Source organism: Euprymna scolopes, chromosome 1 (genome assembly GCF_053919585.1).
Source record: "Euprymna scolopes isolate OS-2025 chromosome 1, ASM5391958v1, whole genome shotgun sequence".
Classification (NCBI taxonomy): Eukaryota; Metazoa; Mollusca; class Cephalopoda; order Sepiida; family Sepiolidae; genus Euprymna; species Euprymna scolopes.
The window spans coordinates 1,247,343-1,267,200 of record NC_136482.1 but is presented as its reverse complement, the minus strand read 5'-3'; the positions used below and the strand labels follow the sequence as shown (position 1 = coordinate 1,267,200).

The window sequence follows — 19,858 nt, the reverse complement described above, 5'->3', positions numbered from 1 at the left end:
TGTATTTTATTTAACACTTCTACTTATCTTATCATACTGTGTACTGGTATATATATTACTTTAACACACACTATATATATATATTACTTTAACACACACTATATACATTAGTTATCATTTCAAAAACCAAAAAATAGAATTCACACTCAAAAATATTTATTTTTTATATAGATGCCTGAATTTTCTTCATATAATCTATATAAATAAATCAGTATGTCTGTCTGTGTGTGTGTGTGCGTGTAAATATTTAACCGATAAACTTTTAAACTACTGATCACATAACACTGAAATTAACAGGAAATAGTAATCATAAATTAAGAATGGCTTATAACGAGTAAAATCTTTGTTTGGATGGATGAATAACACCTACCGACATATCAGCAAGTTTAAATACAACATTGTTCATTTCAACTTGCTGACATATTTTTACTTTTTTTCTGCGCATTTCTTCAAGCCATTTAATATTAAATCTTTTGGCTTTGAGCACTAAATGTTTTAGCTTTGATTCTAAATGATGCTATCCAAATCAGTTTTATTTAACGTTTAAAATCAGTACTATATATTAGGTACAATATAATATTCAATAGAGAATTGACTCTGTAATAATACGAAATATGCATGAATTAAAATATATTTTACAACCAGGTATAGACCGGGTGCTTCCTTCCCCTCCGCTAGTTAGTTTCCTAATAAAAAGATAGGCACTTGTACAGTTTAATCAAGACATTAAAAAATGAAAATATTGAAAAAAGGTTACATTGTACGTATCCATTTTGAACTGAAGATCTCAAATAAAAATTTCACTTAATTTGATCGAGTAGTTTTTTTTTTTTACAACGGAAAACACATTTTTAAACATCTTTGAATTTTTTACATTTTTGTTTGGACTTTTAGAACATACTACTGGGCGATAACTCAATTTAAAGTGCCAACACACCCTCCCCATCTTTAATTCTAGCTTTTTTCTTCTTAAAAATCGAACCTTTTGCTTGGTATCATAACAAATTGTTTTTTTGCCATAAAAAAATAAAAAAACACTTGATGAAATTAAGTGAAAATTTTTTTCGGAGAACTTCATTCCATAACGGATACGTTCAATTTAAACTTTTTTTGATATTTTCATTTTTTAACGTCTTGATTACACTGTACAAGTACCAAAAATTGAATAAAAACTTATGAGTACATCTGTTGGTTTTTGCAATGATAACTAATGATATACATGCTCTGAAAGTGGAAATTCGCTTTCATTGTGCTTAATATTTGTTACAATTCAAAATATTATTCATAAGATGTATACTTCAATTGTACATATTTTCTTATAATCGTAAAAATATTCATCCCAAAATTTAAACAAAAATTGCATCAAAACTTTTTAAAATAATACAACGGATAGACCAATTTTTTGTATAAATTTCCATTAAAAAAGTATGTGTAAACAAAATATAAAAAATAGAAAAGTTTTTTTAAAATAATCGCATTACAGATATGAATATTAGAAATCTTCATTTTGTATGAACTTCTGAAATAATCCAAATGCTTGAATCGGTGCATCTGTTGGGACCATGTGACCAGCTCCCTAAGAAGTAAAGAAAAACAAAATGTTAATCAGGATTCTTAAATACAGACTCAACATTTAACAAGATCATAATTATTATCATTCTTTTCGTACAGAAAACTCAGATTTAGCCAGCCAAGCTTGCAGAGCATTCGATCAACACGTTTCTGAACTTTTGAGATGAGGATTGATAATCACCAATTATTATAAATTTATATATATATATATATATATATAAATTTATATATATATATATATATATATATATATATGGCGATTAAGCTACACTGAATATTCTGCGTTTCATCCACTTATAGGATTCGTCAGGCTTATGCGCATAAGCCTGACGAATCCTAGACTACAATATATTGTGAATTTAGTCACTATGAGAGGCATGTGAAGCTCCCTCCATGTACCTCGCTATGGATCCCTAACTAGAGCATGCAATTAATTGATGTGATTGAAAAATGTTATCTATTTCATCGATTTTGAATGTGAAACATTCAATTCCAGGCAATTCCAGGCTGTGCTATTAAAAAAGTGCTCAGCCGAAGTAGCTCCAGTTCTCTCCAAACTCTACAACAAATGTCTTAATGAAGCTTGCTTTCCGGGCTGTTGGAAAATTGCTTCTGTTGTACCAGTATTCAAGAATTCTGGCGAAAGGACAGACCCATCAAATTATCGCCCCATTAGCCTCCTCCCACTTTTTGCCAAAATATTTGAGACCATAATTAACCATGCTCTAGTCCATCATCTTACAGATGCTAAACTACTGACTGACAAACAATATGGATTTAGACGAGCCCGTTCCACAGCAGACATCCTCACTGATCTCTGAACGTATATACCATTCACTGGACAAAGCGGGGGAAGGCAGAGCGGTAGCTCTAGATATATCTAAGGCTTTTGACAGGGTATGGCATGAGGGTCTCCTCAGTAAAATCAGATCATACGGTATCACTGGTAGAATACTTAACATAATTAAATTCTTCTTAGATAAGAGAAAAATCCAGGTAATCCTCGACGGTCGCACATCTAAACAATATGATATAAATGCGGGAGTGCCCCAGGGTTCTATCCTTGGACCTCTATTGTTCCTGATATTCATAAATGACCTCCCCGACAACATTGCCTCTGAGATGGGTATATATGCTGATGACACTACACTCTATGGCAGACACGACAGGAAGACGAATGAACACATTTCTAAAGAAATGGCAGAAACACTAGAGGAAGACCTCCAATCTGTAGTGGAATGGGGACAAAAGTGGTTGGTCGCATTCAATGCTGCCAAGACTAAACTAGTTTCATTCAATAATTACAAGAAACCCTCTCTACCACCCATAGCAATGGCCAACGACTCTTTATCTGAGAGTCCATCTTTCAAACTCCTTGGCCTAACGTTCACAGGAAACATGAGTTGGAACAATTACATTGAAGGCATTGCCAGGGCCGCTGCAAGAAAGGTGGGCTCTCTCTACCGTGCTAGAAAACTACTAACACCCGAAAGTATCCTGTACCTCTATAAGGCCACCATTCGCCCATGTATGGAGTATTTTTTTTTTTTTATTTTTTTTTTTTTTTATTCAATTTTCACCCCAGACAAGGCACAGTGCCACTTTGAAGCAGGGGGCTACTATTAGGGAATTAATTAGCGGGGTCATTATGAAGGGAGAAGAGTAGAAAGATGTTTGTTAACATTACACTTGAACTTCTGCATATCATTGCAGTTGGGAAAGCAGAATCCCGGAAGGGAGTTCCAAAGACCCGCAGTTCTGGGGAAGAAACTATTGGAGTAAAAGGCTTTCTTGCACCTAGGGATCTCCACTGTAAAGGGATGAGACTTAGTAGCTTGTCGGGTTTGTCGGGAGTAGTTACGTCGGGGAGGTACAAGTGTTTGCAGTTCGTCAGAGCATTCACCATTAAAGTATTTGTAGAACAGGCAGAGGGATGCAACATCTCGTCGATGGGACAGAGGTTGAAGCCCAGATGACAGTTCAGGACCTATCAGGTTTGCGACTCTTTTTTGAACCCTGTCCAGAAGCGAGAGACAAGCAGCAGATGCACCAGCCCAGATGTGACAACAGTACTCCATACATGGGCGAATGGTTGCCTTATAGAGGTATAGGATACTGGCAGGCGTAAGTAGTTTTCTAGCACGGTAGAGGGAGCCAACCTTCCTTGCAGCAGCCTTGGCAATGCTCTCAATGTATCTATTCCAGTTCATATTCCCTGTAAACGTTAGGCCGAGGAGTTTAAAAGAAGTACTTTCAGGCAATGTGTTCTTGGCCATTGCTATTGGTGGTAGAGAAGGTTTCTTGTAGTTATTGAAGGAAACAAGCTTAGTCTTAGCAGCATTGAATGAGACCAACCATTTTTGTCCCCATTCCACTACGGATTGGAGGTCATCCTCTAGTGTTTCTGCCATTTTCTTGGATATGTGTTCATTTGTTTTCCCCTCATATCTGTTATAGAGAGTGGTGTCATCGGCAAATATACCCATCTCCGAAACAATATTATCAGGGAGGTCGTTTATGAATATCAGGAACAATAGAGGTCCAAGGATAGACCCCTGAGGCACTCCCGCATTTATGTCATATTGTTTGGATGTACGTCCGTCGAGGACAACTTTGATTTTTCTATTACTTAAGAAGGATTTAATTACATTATGAATTCTTCCAGTGATTCCATATGATCTAATTTTCCTTGGCAGACCATCGTGCCATACCCTGCTGGGCTGGTGCATCTGCTACTAGTCTCTCGCTCCTTGACAAGGTTCAAAAGAGAGTCGCAAACCTGATAGGCCCTGAACTGGCATCTAAGCTTCAGCCTCTGTCCCATCGACGAAATGTTGCATCCCTCTGCCTTTTCTACAAGTATTTTAGTGGTGAATGCTCTGACGAACTGCAATCACTTGTGCCCCCACGACGCGAGCACCCTCGACAAACCCGACAGGCTACTAGATCCCACCCCCACACTGTAGAGGTCCCTAGATGTAAAAGATCTTTTTACTCCAATAGTTTCTTCCCCAGAACCGCAAGACTCTGGAATTCCATTCCAGGTCCCTGCTTCCCCAACAGTACTGACGTGCAGAAGTTCAAGTGTAACGTGAACCGACACCTTGCTGCCCAAATCCCTACATAGTACTCCAGTAGTTGTTGCCCCTGATAGTAGCCCCCTACACCAAAGTGGCAATTTGCCTTGTTTGGGGTGAAAATGTAATAAAAAAAAAAAAAAAAAATGTCGGAAACCAGAAATCCAAGACTTCCGCTTTGTTGGCTGTCATGGCTCTTCTGAGCTGTGACATTGTTTGGCTGTGGAAATAATTATATAATCTCTTACATTCTGAAAATTATATATAAGGGTAAAAAGAAAAAAATCCAATGAAAGTTCAATCTCATTATTTCGACCCAGTGCGGCCTCTTCAGACAAGACAAACTAGTCAGGTCTGTAGCTGACTTCTAAGTCAGCTACAGACCTGACTAGTTCATCTTGTCTGAGGAGGCTTGCATCAGGTCAAAATAAATTATGAGATTGGACTAAGTTTGTGTTGGATTTTTTCCTTTTTACCCTTATGTATGTTCCACATTGAGTTCTCACACTTGAGATTTCCTACAGCAACTATCTGATTTTTAGAACAAATTATATATATATATATATATATAGTAATTTGTAGTAATAAATAATATACATCTAAAAAACAAAAATAGGTTTAAAGCTCTTAAAATTTACACTAGAATTGTCTGCAAGGAAATAGTTGTTAAAATTCAGTTTTAATTTACACTCTTCTGGAAGTTGAAGGCAATACTAAAAATAAAAATGCAAATTAAAACTTATGCTCAGTTATGGCTGACAGAACAAGAACATGCTACCCGTGGATTAAATTCATGCATATTCTTAACATGGGAAGGGTGTTTTGTAACTATTCTTTACTTTCACCTAACAATTTAAGAAAAATATGGTAACACTTGAATTTAACTTGAAAATACTATTTTTAAAAAAATAACATGGTAACAAAAGTGCATAAGCACCAAAATTTTTTTTTTCTTTTTTTTTTTTGTTTTTATTGTAATTTGTATTCGATGAATGTTGATATTTTTTAGCCTTTGTAAAATTTGCTTGGTGACACTCAGCATAATCCAGCAGTTTACATCAGGTTCTGGGCAAACTCGAGCAGACATACGTCCAGTTCACAAAATGCGTGAACACCTTTAGGACTACCAATCAGATGCAGAATAAATTGTTGCTGCATGTCAGCTATGCAAAGAAATTTCAATTGCTTAAGTGAGAAATTCCAATAATCTATCCTGGTAGTGCTACAAGAGGAAACAAACATTTTTTATTGCTAAGCAATATAAAAAATTAACGAACCCTAACTGTAACAAAAGTCACATTATCGTATTCGGTTACAAATCCTGCTACTTGTGTTGTCCCATCTTCAGCTTTGTAATACCAAGGTTTCCGTGGCTTTTTTACCTGTTAATAAAAATAAAATAAAAATTTTAAATGCTTTACAAAGAAAAGTTAATTTTTTTTAATTTAAAAAAATGAAAAAGAATTATTTTTGTTGCATTATTAAAATTTAAAAAACTATTAAAGAATTAAAATTCATCAAATCTGAATCCAGACTTTTTTGTAAAAGTTTTTAGTATCTTCAAATATTCTTAATATCTTCAAATATTTATGGTGTTTGGTTCTAAAAAAATGTTTAATATTTGAATAAACTTTAATTTAATTTGTTTTATTTAAATAATTGCATAATAACTTTATTAACTTCAGTGCATTCCATATTAATAAAGTAAAATTTTCCAATTATCTACTATATATTACAAGTAGTGTTGTTTTTTCCCTCTTCAGTCGGACATAGAACTTTTTTCCCTCTTCAGTCAGACATAATAGGACTATAAACATAATAAATGAATACGATAAAAGTTTTCCAATTATTATTAATAGGACAGTGTGTGTGTTATTTATTTTGTGTGCCACGCTTACATTCAATAACTTTTGTTTAATTGTTATGGACTTCCATTTCTTGTAATAAATAATTTTACGAGGAATTCTTCATAAGTTTTGGTTTCGATTATAGCTGATGTCACTCCAGTAATCTATTTTTTTCATAAATAATTTTATTACGAATTCTTCATAAGTTTTGGTTTCAATTCCGATTCAAGCTTCTGATCCCCATCTGGCATCAATTGTGATGGATGGCTCTCGTTTGGGTGAGGCCCCGTGTTTTGACAAGCTTCTGGGTTTGACCTTTACTCCTGATCTGAAATGGAACACGTACATCAAGTCTGTTGCCAAGGTCGCTGGAAAGATGGTGGGATCCTTCTACCGCTCCAGAAGATATTTCACTACTGATGCAATTCTCTATCTATATAAAAGCCAAGTACGTCCAAGGATGGAATACTGTTGCCATATCTGGGCAGGAGCTGCTAAAAACAGCCTATCTTGCCTTGACAGAGTACAAAATAGACTTCGTAGCTTAGTAGGGGATGCCTTTTTCTCTACCCTGCAACCTCTCACCCACAGAAGAGACGTTGCAAGCCTATCATCTGAACTCCAATCTCTGGTCCCCCCTCGCAAATCTTTCACGAAAAACACCCGTCTAGCTGAATCCACTGTGAAAAATTTCTCCCACTCTTTATCTGTGCCTAAATCAAAACGTGGATTCCATGAACAAAGCTTCTTTCTTAGAACTGCACGCCTGTGGAACTCTGTTCCGTCTGCCTGCTTCCCACCGGATTACAATTTGGATGTCTTCAAGTCCAACGTTAACAAATTCCTAATGAACCGCCCCCTTAAGTAAACACTTCATCAAATCTACACACTAACGTAATGTACTTGCAATAACCCTTATCCCTGAGTGGCTTTCGGGCCTTGATAAGTGGTGATCACTGTGTAAAAAAAAAAAAAAAAAGCTGATGCATTAGGTGTATCAGAATTTTTTTACGTAATGAAATCAATTGAATTTTACGAGTTAAATATTTTTCAATTTTTAAACTTTAAAAATCTATCAAAAATTTTTCTATTGGTTCAATTTTTACAATATTTTCAGGGTCAATGTGAAATTTTATGCTCTTTCCAATAAACCAAATATAATATTTTAGACAAACGTTTTTTTTAAAAATTCACCCCTCATTTTGAAATATCTATTAAAATTTTAATGATTAATTTACTCACCAAAGTTTTGTATATCACAAATTGAAGATAAAAGATCAATAAATAAAATATTCTAATTTAAAACAAAAAAAAAAAGTGTTTTTTGGAAATTTACCTGTAAATACTAATACATCATTTCAGTTATTATTTTAAAAATTTAAACTGAAATTATAAAAGGACTTACATCAAGGTTCATGGATCTTAAGAACCATTCATCCCCAAGGAAATTGCAGGCCATATCCACATCACCATTATAAAGCATGATCCGTTTCTAAAATCGAATTAAATCAATAAAAACATTTTTTTACAAAATTATTTTTAAGTTTGTAACTAAAGCATAATATAAAAATTCATTCATAAAAAAAAATAGGTTATAGTCAGCTAACATACTTGCTAACTTCCAGTATAGCTGCTACCGGAAGCTGTGACAAGGTAAATCAGTTGCTTCACTTTTATTCTTCAGTATTTCTATAGTGAAGTGATTTATTGAAAAAAAAATGTAAGAAAAAAACATTGAAAAATAAACCATAAAAATTAAAATTATGCAAATAAAAATAAAACAATTAGTATTTATTTGCACTTTTAATAATAAAATTAAAAAGTAAGCTTTTATTTTAAATTTTATAAGAAATATGTTTATTAAATTATAAAAATATGTTGTTTTTTTTTCATTTTAAATAAGTTTTTTTATTTGAATTTATATAATAAATATGTAAATGAAAATATAAAACTAATTATTGAAATCAAAATAACAAAATTTGAAACATCATAAAAAACGTATTCCATACATAATATTCCGAAAATAGTTTAAAAATCTTTTTAAAAAGTGTTTTCAATAATTCCTAAAAAAATACAATTAATTTCAATATTCTTCAATAATTCTTAATTAAAATAACAAAAAAACAAACTTTTCAATGATTATTAAATAAAAACATTAAAAACAATTTTATCTGAACTCAGACATTTTAATAGAAAAAAAGAGGAATTAAAAATAAACAAAAAAACATTTATTTTTTTCTGTTTAACTTTTGTTTGAGGAACTCTAGTTCGTACTTATCCAGAACCACCATCTCTCCATACCTCCCCTCTAAAAAAAAACATCTATATGTTGCAAGTACCCGTGTCAAAAAGATACACCAAAAGTCAGAAATTAATCAAACAATTTTACTTTGAAGAAAATCATTTTAGGCGAATTTTAGTTTGTAGCAATCACAAATAATGATCTATTTTCTCTTGCAAATCAGCTGAGTAATTCTGTCACACATTGACCAATCAGCTGGCAGGGCATATTGATTCAGCTGTCCCCTAAGGAACTTCTTTAGCTCCTTTTTGGAACCACAATTAGCAAGCAGAGAGAACCTGACCAGGAGCTAAGCCAGTCACCTGTCTCCTTCACCTTTTTCCCCATCTCCAGTATCAATTTTCACTGAGGATCACTGCTGCCTAACCTGGGACTATACAAAATAACTAATCCTCCTTTTCAACCCTGACACAGTTTAACCTTCAACTTTCTGCTGCCCATCTCTGTGTATGTAACATTTTTTTTTTTTAATTCAATTTTCACCCCAAACAAGGCACAATGCCACTTTGAAGTAGGAGGCTACTATAGGGGATATAAGTTGCAGGGGTATTATGAAGAGAGATGAGTAGCAAGATGTCTGTTCACATTACACTTGAATTTCTAAATGGGAAAGCAGAATCCCGAAAGGTTCCAAAGTCTAGCAGTTCCGGGGAAGAAACTATTGGAGTAAAAGGCTTTCTTACACCTAGGGATCTCTACTGTGAAGGGGTGGGATTTAGTTGCTTTTCGGGTTCGTCGGGGGTATTCACGTCGAGTGCTTGTAGTTCGTCAGAGCATTCACATTCACCATTAAAATACTTGTAGCACAGGCAGACGGATACAACATTTCGTCGATGGGACAGAGGCTGAAGCTTAGATGACAGTTCAGGACCTATCAGGTTGGCGACTCCCATTTGAACCCTGTCCAGGAGTGAGAGACAATTAGCAGATGCACCAGCCCAAATGTGACAGCAGTACTCCATACATGGGCAAATGGTGGCCTTATAGAGGTACAGGATACTTTCAGGCGTAAGTAGTTTTCTAGCACGGTAGAGAAAGCCCACTTTAGCAGTACCCTTGGACATGCTCTCAATGAATGTATCTATTTCAGTTCATATTCCCTGTAAACGTTAGGCCGAGGAGTTTAAAGGAAGTACTTTCGGGTAATGTGTTCTTGGCCATTGCTATTGGTGGTAGTGAAGGTTTCTTGTAATTATTGAAGGAAACAAGTTTAGTCTTGGCAGCATTGAATATAACCATCTATTTCTGTCTCCATTCCACTACAGATTGGAAATCATCCTCTAGTGTTTCTACCATTTCCTTTGATATGTGTTCATTTGTTTTCCCCTCGTGCCTGTTATAGAGAGTGGTGTCATCAAATATACACGTCTCAAAAACAATTTTATCTGGGAGGTCATTTATGAATATCAGGAATAATAAAGGTCCGAGGATAGACTCCTGAAGTACTCCCACATTTATATCATATTGTTTAGATGTACGACCGTAGATGACAACCTGGATTTTTCTCTTACTTAAGAAGGATTTAATTACATTAAGTATTCTTTCAGTGATACCATATGATCTCATTTTCCTTAGAAGACCATCGTGCCATACCCTGTCAAAAGCCTTAGATATATCAAGGGCTACTGCTCTACCCTTCCCTGTTTTGTCCAGTGTCCAGTAACATGTGGGAGAGTTAATTTTGCTAATAAATTGTTTTATATTATAGACTAGCGTGGGTGCCCAGCGTTGCCTGGGTGTTTGGTGGTGTGCGAAAAAAAAAAAAAAAGAAAGTGAGGCAGACAGGCTTGAACCCGTAACGCGAAGGTGGAAAAGAAAATAAAAGAAAACCTGACATCTTACCGCTACGCTATGACGCAACAGGAAGTGAAAAACGTTCAAATTTAGCAATGTCAATCAAAAAGTTGACTTGCAGAAATGGATAGTTAAGTGAATGAGTTAAGTTAAGAATCATGCAGGCACAGAAATGAATGTTGCTTTTATAGCTGGCTGAAGGCCAGTTAAGCTTCTTGCCCGTTTTATTTATTTGTTTCCCCATGATGTTGGGGAGAACCAGCTACCCCTAAAAAGGGGAACTCTGGCAATGTCCAAATGAATAGCAATTGTCTGATATGAAGGGTTTCCCCCACATTAATCAAACTTAATTGCCTTTCTTGACGTCCTTGACAGGAAAACCAGGTGAATGCCTTTGCTTCGATTAGTTTCGCTTTATTTATACAAAAAAGAGAAACACTTGAAAGGACGGGAAGGAGGCATTTTTTAAAAGTCAATCAAAATAATTTGATTTGAATCATAGATATTACAATCTAGGAAGTATAAGGAAAGTTCTTCAAAATAGTAACCTCATCAAGAACCCCCACGAAAAAAGCATTTTCTTGAACATACACTCTCGTGCCAGTTTTGCCTTTTATATATATAGATTAAGATAAGATAGATAGGAAATAGATAAAAGATAGATAGAAGATTCAGAGAAAAAGGATTTAATAATTGAGAAGACATTCCTTAGCTGGCGATCTTGTGAAGTAGATCGTTATGCCAAATTATTGCTGTGCGATATAACAGTACATCAGCTGTAGATCTCGCAGAATGGAAACCATATTGCAGGTCACGAAGCAGGTTATTCTCTGTTTATCGCATATTCTAGCAACTTAATCATGATGCACAGACAGAAGAAAAGATAGGTTAGAAAAGATAATAACTTCAAAATTTAGTAGGTGATGCCCTTTTCTTCTCCCTGCAGCCTCTTTTTCACAGAAGAGACGTTGCAAGCCTGTCTTTGCTCTATCTTTATTTTCATGGCAAGTGCTTGTCTGAGCTTCAATTTTGCCAGACTTTCACAAAAAAACACTCGACTAGCTACGACAACTATCAACAATTTCTTCCACTCTATCTGTGCTAAATCTAATAAATCTAAATGCAGATTCCATGAACAAAGTCTTTTTCCTTAGAAATGCCTGCCTGTGAAACACAGTTCCGCTAGCCTGCTTTCCAGCCAACTACAATATCATAGCCTTCAAGTCCAATGTAAACAAGTTCTTGTTGAACCGTCCCCAGAAATAATCAAATTCTACCCAATATACACCATTAACGATTACTACACTACCACCTTATATTCACTAACCCTTATCCTCAAATGGCTTTTGGGTCTTGATAAGTGGTGACTCCCTTATGAAAAAAAAAATTTGAATTATTTGGAGTTATCTTCTTTGTTTCTTCAGACTGTTTACAAGATGGCATTGCATATTATCCATTTAAACTTTCTGACATATTTCTATTACTTTTGCACATGCTCAAATTTATTCAAAGCTTGGTTAAATTTTAAATATCTCTCAATAGCTCAAATGGAAGGGAACATGGCTGGAGTGTTAAATGTTTTGGTTTCGATTCTAGCTGAGAACACCCAAGTCATTTTTTTTAACTTTTGAAATCAGTACTAAATATTAGGTACAATATAATATTGGTCGAGCATCCATTACTAGTTTAAAAATAAAACTATTTCATCAATTTACATGATTTTTGGTGAACAATATTTTATTTTCATCACGAGTATGTACATCATATAAATTTTTCTTTTTTTTTTCATGTGTCAAGCACTCTATATCTATATATTAATACCATAGCACCTTTAACACACGTTCACGTGTCATCGCTCCCAGAGGAGGATAGAAGATGCTAATATGCTACAAATATTAAATTAGTATACAGATACGCTAATTTAATGTTCGTAGTATGTTATCACCTTCTACCTTCCTTTTTGTTAAATAGGATCTCACAATCACTGAAGACAGAATGTAAAAAAAAAATTAAGATAAAAAATTTTTTAAAATAATGTTGCTTTTAGGCCGTACGTAAAACAAAAATATACCTTCTTCGTCTTCTGGCTAGTAATATCTGTTCTGTTTGTATAATGATATTGAGAGGTTTCCGTTTGTGCAAGGTGTTCATACAATGGAAATATGTCACAGACTTGTATAAGGATAATGGAGATAAACCGTAATAACCAGATATATTCTGACACTACATTAATCAGATTACTTAGATAAATATTTTTACAGTTTTAATAAAAGGGTTACAATAATATCGTGGGGTCTCCATTCACGCTGAACGTCCACAAAATGCCCAGCAGAAATATATTACATATGAAAGATGCTGCTGTGGAATTTCCACAGGTCCTGCTAGTATTTTTGAATTACATAACAGTGCAAGAATCTTTTTATTTGCTTTTTTTTTGTGCTCAGATATTTGAGAATTACAAAAAAAAAATAAGTAAAAAGAAAGGTTTGATATTTACCTTAGCAGCAATTGCCTTAAGATACTGCAGTTTCATACTCTGATACAACATTTTGTAATTAGTGCCCACGGCAGTGCTGAAAGAATTCAGGAATAATTTAGAAAAAGTTTTTAAATTAAATAAAAAACAGGAAATTAAGTTGTTTTTTTGACTTAATAAATAATAATTGCTTTCATTTAAAGCATAGACAGAAATCAAATCTATTTACCTGCACAGTTCCCATCTTGGTAGATCTTTTGGAATATGAAGAGCCTCGCGAACATCCTTGTCATTTAAGTAGGTTAAGCTGGCGGTACCATTAATACATGGAGGAGTCAGACGCAGATTTTCATGGGGCATTGCTTTAAGAAACTGGAGAAGAAAGGTAAAATATTTGATTAAAGCAGTTTTAAAATAAAAATAAAAAAGATGTCCAACAGAGCTACAATCTATGCCCTCCCCGCCGCAAAATATTCAAAATCACAACAAACCCTTGTCTAGCTACAAACACTATCAGCATTTCACCTTACTCTCTATCTGTGCCTAAAACTAAACAAAAATTCCATGAGCAAGGATTCTTTACTAGAACTATCTGTCTGTATAACACAATACCATGGGGCTGCTTTCCAGCTGACTGTAACATGATCGCTTTCAAGTCCAACATGTAAACCTGTGTTCAGCTGTTCTCTTAATTTCTAATCAATTTCCACCATCAGCATTCATCACAGTGTTGTCTCACCAGCTACTTGACACTCATTTAACCCTTACCCTCGAGCCTTGATAAGTGGTGACGCCCAGTAAAAAAAATTTTTTTAATAAATTTAAAAAACTATTTCAGACATTAATCCATCTGCTCCTTATGAATTAAAGAATAAAAATGGTCATTTTCACGTTTAATAATGAAACATTTCAAACATGTAAGCATGTGCCATGCAGCAGGTTTTACTCCTACATATGGCAGGTGCTTTGCTAAGAGAAAGAGGAACGTGAAAATGCCCATTTCTAGCATCTGATTCGTATGAAATGAATAAAGAGGAAACAAAACTAAAAAGTTTAAAACAGCATTACTTAACTTATTGGCATTCTGATTCGAATCAAATCTCTAAATATAAAGTTTTTTTTTGGGGGGGGGGGGCAGATTACCGCAAAGCATCATGTAAAATTTGCAATTTTATAGGTGTGACCGATAGATTTTAGTTTTACTGATAGTTTAAAACCAATAAACATTTATTATTTTATCATTAATACGAGCTGTGGAAAACTAAGTTTTAAACAAAACCAAAAAAAATGATAAAAAGAATCATTTTGAGCACTGGAAAACAGGCACAATATTTGCTGATTCCGATTCCAGGTACTCCGAAAAGTTCTGCTTTTTGCAATTCCTGATTCTGATTAATTGTCAAAACACAATCTTTGTGTATATGCATTTTTTTATGTCTATGGATCTGCATATATGTATATATGTATGCACGAACATTTATTGATGCAAATAGAAATGGTATACAAAAATCAGCAGATACAACAGAAATTAAAGCAATAGTTATTGTGATTATGATGACGACTTAAAGTTTAAATTTTGGATACCTGCACAAAGAGATAATGTGTGTCACTGTGCATGTGCATGTGCATATCCCTGTTGCACCATTTCATTGCAAGAATAGTAAAATTCTGTGACAAGGGAAGGAAAAACTCAAAAAAGTGACTGATCGCTTCAAATACTTGTCACCACAGGTCTTGTGTATGATGATATCGACGTCCAAATCAACAATGTTCAGAATGCTCTCAGTCACCTATATTTTTGTCTGTGGTCTCATCCAGAGATCACAATAGACAGAATTACCAATCATATATAAACCAGCAAAATAGGTTAGATGGGACAACTTCAAATTGGACATCTAAGGCTCCAGGTTTCAATTGTGGTTTTAAGCATCCAGAATTTTTCTTATTTTGTAAAATAATAAATATTCATAGTTTTCTGACAATTTGTCAAGAAGAAAATAATTAAATGTAACTTCAAAAATTAAAGTTAAAAAGAAAATCCTAATACTTTAAGAAAATTTTTTTTTTTAAATTAAAAACCAGGCAGTTTTTTTTATAGAAATTCTTACCTTTCTCTGTTTTTGGATATATTCGATGCTAGGGAAAAGATACGTCAAGTCGTAGTAGGAAATAAGATCAGGGGAAAATGCTGTTGTCTCGCATTCAGCATACATGTTGTACATATTTAATCCAATGTCATAAATATGACTCATTGCACCTCTCGTCTATAAAAAAATTAATTTTCAATTTAAAAAAAATTAGATTTAAATAAAAAAAAATTAATCTTAAATAAAAACATTTTTAAATAAAATCTTGAATGTCATTTTCACATTTTGGTTGATGTTATTTCAGACCTTCATGTGTATTTTGTCGAACTCGGGAGTGTTTCTGTCTAACTCAAGAATTTGGACATAATTTCAAATGGAACACTTTATTTACTTCACTTTATTTAATTTCCGAGTTCAGCAGAAACATTCCAGAGTTCAACAAGATAGATCTGAAAAAGGTTGGAGGTTACATCAACCAAAACATTGTGAAAACGGCACTCAAGATGAGAACAGTAGTCGGAAAAATCCAAATATGAATAATATCCTCCAAAATTCAAAAATGTAAAATGATATCAGTTTTAAAATTCAAGTCATTAGACGATCCCTGTCTTTTATACCTTTATAAAAAGGCTAGAAACATTGTTTTATGATAAACATAACCTACTAAACAATAAATTTGAATTAGTAATCATATGCAGACGTAAGAACAAATCATCATTCATATGTGTGAATACTTACCGCATCAATGCACAAATGTGATGAATTCTTTGTGAAGCTGCAATCAGTATGAATAGAACCGCAACAATAAAGCTGCAGCTTATTGTAAAGGCTACAAAAAGACAAACAATTTTCTTTTTAATTAGTAGTAATCATAGAAAATTACAGAAATGCAACTTGGGCAGGAAATTATATTATAAGGAGAAGCATGAAAGAAAAGAGATGCAAAGTTGAGAAAAAAAAAAAGTGACCTTAAAATCTTGGCTGGTTTGTGTTCAAACTAAGGTGGATGCAAGAAACAGCACAGTAAATGACAGGTTAATAAGTGAAACTTTTCTTGTTCACAATTAGAGAAACTGAACACTGAGAGGATTCCTAGCCAAACATCTTCATTTTATCACAGATTAAAGCATATATTTTGTTTCCCAACATTTTGTCTGACTGATGAATTTCTTAACTTGTGTGCCATGGTTTTGTTCTTCATCTTTCATAATTCTTGTTCTGGCCATGTGATCATTTCTTTCACACTGCCGACCATCGATGGGGATGCACAGGTCCACAAGTATAAAAACAAAACAAAAACACAAACGCTGATGCTTCACATCTATATCTGTGTATAATCTGAGTGTATGTGAAACTGCCCTCTACACACCGAGGTCCACATTTATATTTACTGTCGAGGCTGTCTCCATCAGTTAGTTGAAATATTAATCTCTGTCTGTTCAAGGGCTCTCGATCTGGTTCAAACCTGTTTTCAGTGGCATTCAAACTCCAACTGTAATCAAAGTTCAACTGAACTCTCAACTCCAACTGTCATAAAAACTCACTGATGGTTGTTAAGTCCAGCTTTGTCGTCCCTATTGTTTCCCTGACTCACAGTAACCCCCCCCCCAAATACCCATTGTTTGATCCTTAGTTCATTGTTCTCTACCTATTGGTCACCCGGTCACTTGTCACACCCTGAATTTAAATCTACCCTTATCTCTTTGTCTATGTTAAGAACAAATTTCTGTCCATGTTTATTGATAAATCTATTTCCTACTTCATTTATTATTTTCTTACTTCCTTCCTTAACAGCCGCAGTTCAACCATAGTATCACACAAACACAAAATCAAAAATAGTGATCATGTGATATCTCTAAAAATTTGACATAAATGTCAGGTAAGTCAAAAGCAGAAAAATCTGAAATCAAGATCAATTTCGTCAACTTGAGGGTCCATGGCCTCTTACCAATGTTTACTCAATTGCCTGAAAAAAGTAAAATCTGATGTTTTGGGGAAGAGGAAGGGTAGTCAAAGATGTTAATCTGCCATACTTTTTGTTTTTCATACTGAAAATATTGAGATATATTTTTAAGGTGGAAGACATTTATTAATAAAACAAAAATCTTCTACCTCCTCTACCCATAAATAGTTTTGAAAAATTAACATTTTCAGAGAGAGAGAGAAGGAGGAAGGAAGGGAGGCAAAGCAAGGCAAAACAAAACATGAAGGTGAGAGAGAAAGAATAAGAGAAATTGAGCCAAAAAGCAGTAAAGCTCTAGCAATTTGGATGTTTCTAAAACAGATAAAATAATAAATTAAAAAAAAAATTAAAGACAACAGTCTCCATTTGACATGAGGGGAGATCAACCATTTTCAGCATTCATTGTTATAGCTCGCCAATGAAGGACAGAGTTGACCAAAATCTTTATTATTGCATTTTCACCCCAAACAAGACACAGTGCCACTTTAATGTAGGGGGCTACTATCTGGAACATAATTGCAGAGATACTATGTAGGGAGTTGAGCAGCATGATATCTATTTACATTACACTTGAACTTCTGCATGTCAGTACAGTCAGGGAAGTAGGGACCCAGAAGGGAATTCCAAAGTCTAGCAGTTCTGGGGATGAAACTATTAGAGTAGAAGGCTTTCTGGCATGTACAGATTTCTACAGTGTAGGGGTGGGATTTTGCTGCTTGTCAGAATAGTCGGAAGTATTTACATTGATGGGGTACAAGGGCTTGTAGTTCGTCGGAGCACCCTCCATTAAAATACTTGTAATAACATGCAGAGGGATGCAACATTTTGCTGATGGGACAGAGGCTGAAGCCTAGCTGACAGTTTGGGACCTATTAGGTTAGTGACTCTTTTTTGAAGCCTATCTAAGAGTTAGAGACTAGTAGCAGATGCACCAACCCAAATGTGACAACAATACTTCTTACATAAGCGAATGGTGACCTTATAGATGTACAGGATACTTTCAGGTGTAAGTGATTTTCTAACATGGTAGAAAGAGCCTGCCTTCCTCGCAAAAGCCACGGCAATGCCCTTGATGTATCTGTTCCAACTTGTGCTCCCTGTGAATGTTAAACCGAGGAGTTTGAACGAAGTACTTTCAGATAATGTATCATTAGCCATGGCTATTAGTGGTTGAGAAGGTTTCTTACAATTATTAAAGGAAACAAGCATAGTCTCCGCAGCATTGAATGTTACCATTCATTTTTGTCCCCATTCCACTACAGACGGGAGGTCTTCATCTAGGGTTTTTACCATTGCATGGTGTCATCAGCAAATATATCCATCTCAGAGACAATTTTATCAGGAAGGTCATTTATGAATATCAGCAATAATAAAGGTCCAACGATGAGGTACTCCCACACTTATATCAAATTGTTAGGTACGGGCAAAATGAATGCTGATGCTCAAAATATATAAACATGTTGACCTCTCCCTTTACTTAAAAATTCACCAAAAATCAGGAAATTAAACAATTTCATTGAAAATTTCAGTATTTATCAAATAATGATCGCAGAATATAATAAACGAATTATTTTTAATTTAAATCTTAGTGGAAATGTATTACTTTGTTTAAACAAAAAATACCTTTACTAAAGTTATGGTTTTCAGTAGTAAATAAAAAACGCAAGAATTTATTTTTGCTTTTTTTATATAAATAAAGCATCGTAATTTGTAACAATAAAAAATAAAATAAAATAATTTTTACAGCAACATTACAAAAAAAGACCCTAAAGTCCGTATATAATGAATTCGATATAACTCGAAGAAAAATGAATTTCTCAAACTACCGATATTACCATTGAATTAAGCATTGTTTATTTAATATTTTCACACAAAAAAAATAAGAGCAAAAATATTTCTACTTTTTTTTTAGATGCAAGATTTTAATAATTTCCTTGCTCACAAGAATGTGAAACTTTCGGCGTAACATAATTTTTATATAATATTGATCAATAATTTAAAAAAAAAATTAATTTAAAAACAGGAACATAGAAAAATAATTAAATTAAAAATGTACGTCGGGAGGGCGGGGGGAGAAACCCAGCACCCCTCCTTCCTTTTAATTACATGACGTCATTCTCAGACAGCTTTTCAACTGTCTCAGATTTTGGGCCTCCATATATTCCCTATTTCCAAAAGTACGGTTTGTTGTGTTTTTGTGTACAGCAAAAACACTCGGTTTTGGGGCTAATTCAGCTATTTTTTGTGTTTTTTTTTTATTTAATTCAATATCTTAGGATTTTACTTTACTAATTATCTTTGAAATAGACCCAGAAAACTAATATTTATCTCTAAAAGGATTTTTACAATGAATTTATTTAACTTCAAAATTTAGCTGAATTGGTTAGCTTGCCGTGAAAATATTTTTCATAATTTTTTTTTATCACGTGTACAAATATTTTTTTTCTTTCGGAAATTAAGTTTAGTCCTTAATCTTTTAAATACAATCAAAAAGTAGTCGGAAACCTACAAAAAAAATTATGATAAATCGGCTTTCAAAACTAGGTCCCCCTATCCCTATTCGTTTATTTTTGCCCGTACCTACATATTGTTTAGATGTACAACCATCAAGCACAATTTGGATTCTTTTATTTAAGAAGGATTTAATTACGTTATGTATTTGTCCAGTAATAACATAGGATCTGATTTTCCTGAGAATACCATCGGGCCATTACCCTGTCAAACGCCTACCTTCCCCTGC

The 19,858-nt window shown here is 34.0% G+C and overlaps 1 protein-coding gene across 2 annotated transcripts in view; it reads right to left on the bottom strand.

Annotated features, from left to right (window-relative positions):
- Nucleotides 1–423: 423 nt before the first annotated feature.
- Nucleotides 424–19,858, bottom strand: part of LOC145296689 (lysosomal protective protein-like) — a 73,996-nt gene continuing 54,561 nt past the window's right edge. For both annotated transcript variants that reach the window (XM_080143055.1, XM_080143501.1), the window contains exons 8-14: nt 15,894–15,984; nt 15,177–15,332; nt 13,298–13,440; nt 13,090–13,165; nt 7,902–7,988; nt 5,927–6,031; nt 424–1,576 (exon numbers count right to left, since the gene is read on the bottom strand). In XM_080143055.1, the coding sequence (XP_079999181.1) occupies nt 1,493–1,576; nt 5,927–6,031; nt 7,902–7,988; nt 13,090–13,165; nt 13,298–13,440; nt 15,177–15,332; nt 15,894–15,984 (742 nt within the window). In that variant the 3' untranslated portion in view covers nt 424–1,492. The remainder of the gene's footprint in view (nt 1,577–5,926; nt 6,032–7,901; nt 7,989–13,089; nt 13,166–13,297; nt 13,441–15,176; nt 15,333–15,893; nt 15,985–19,858) is intronic.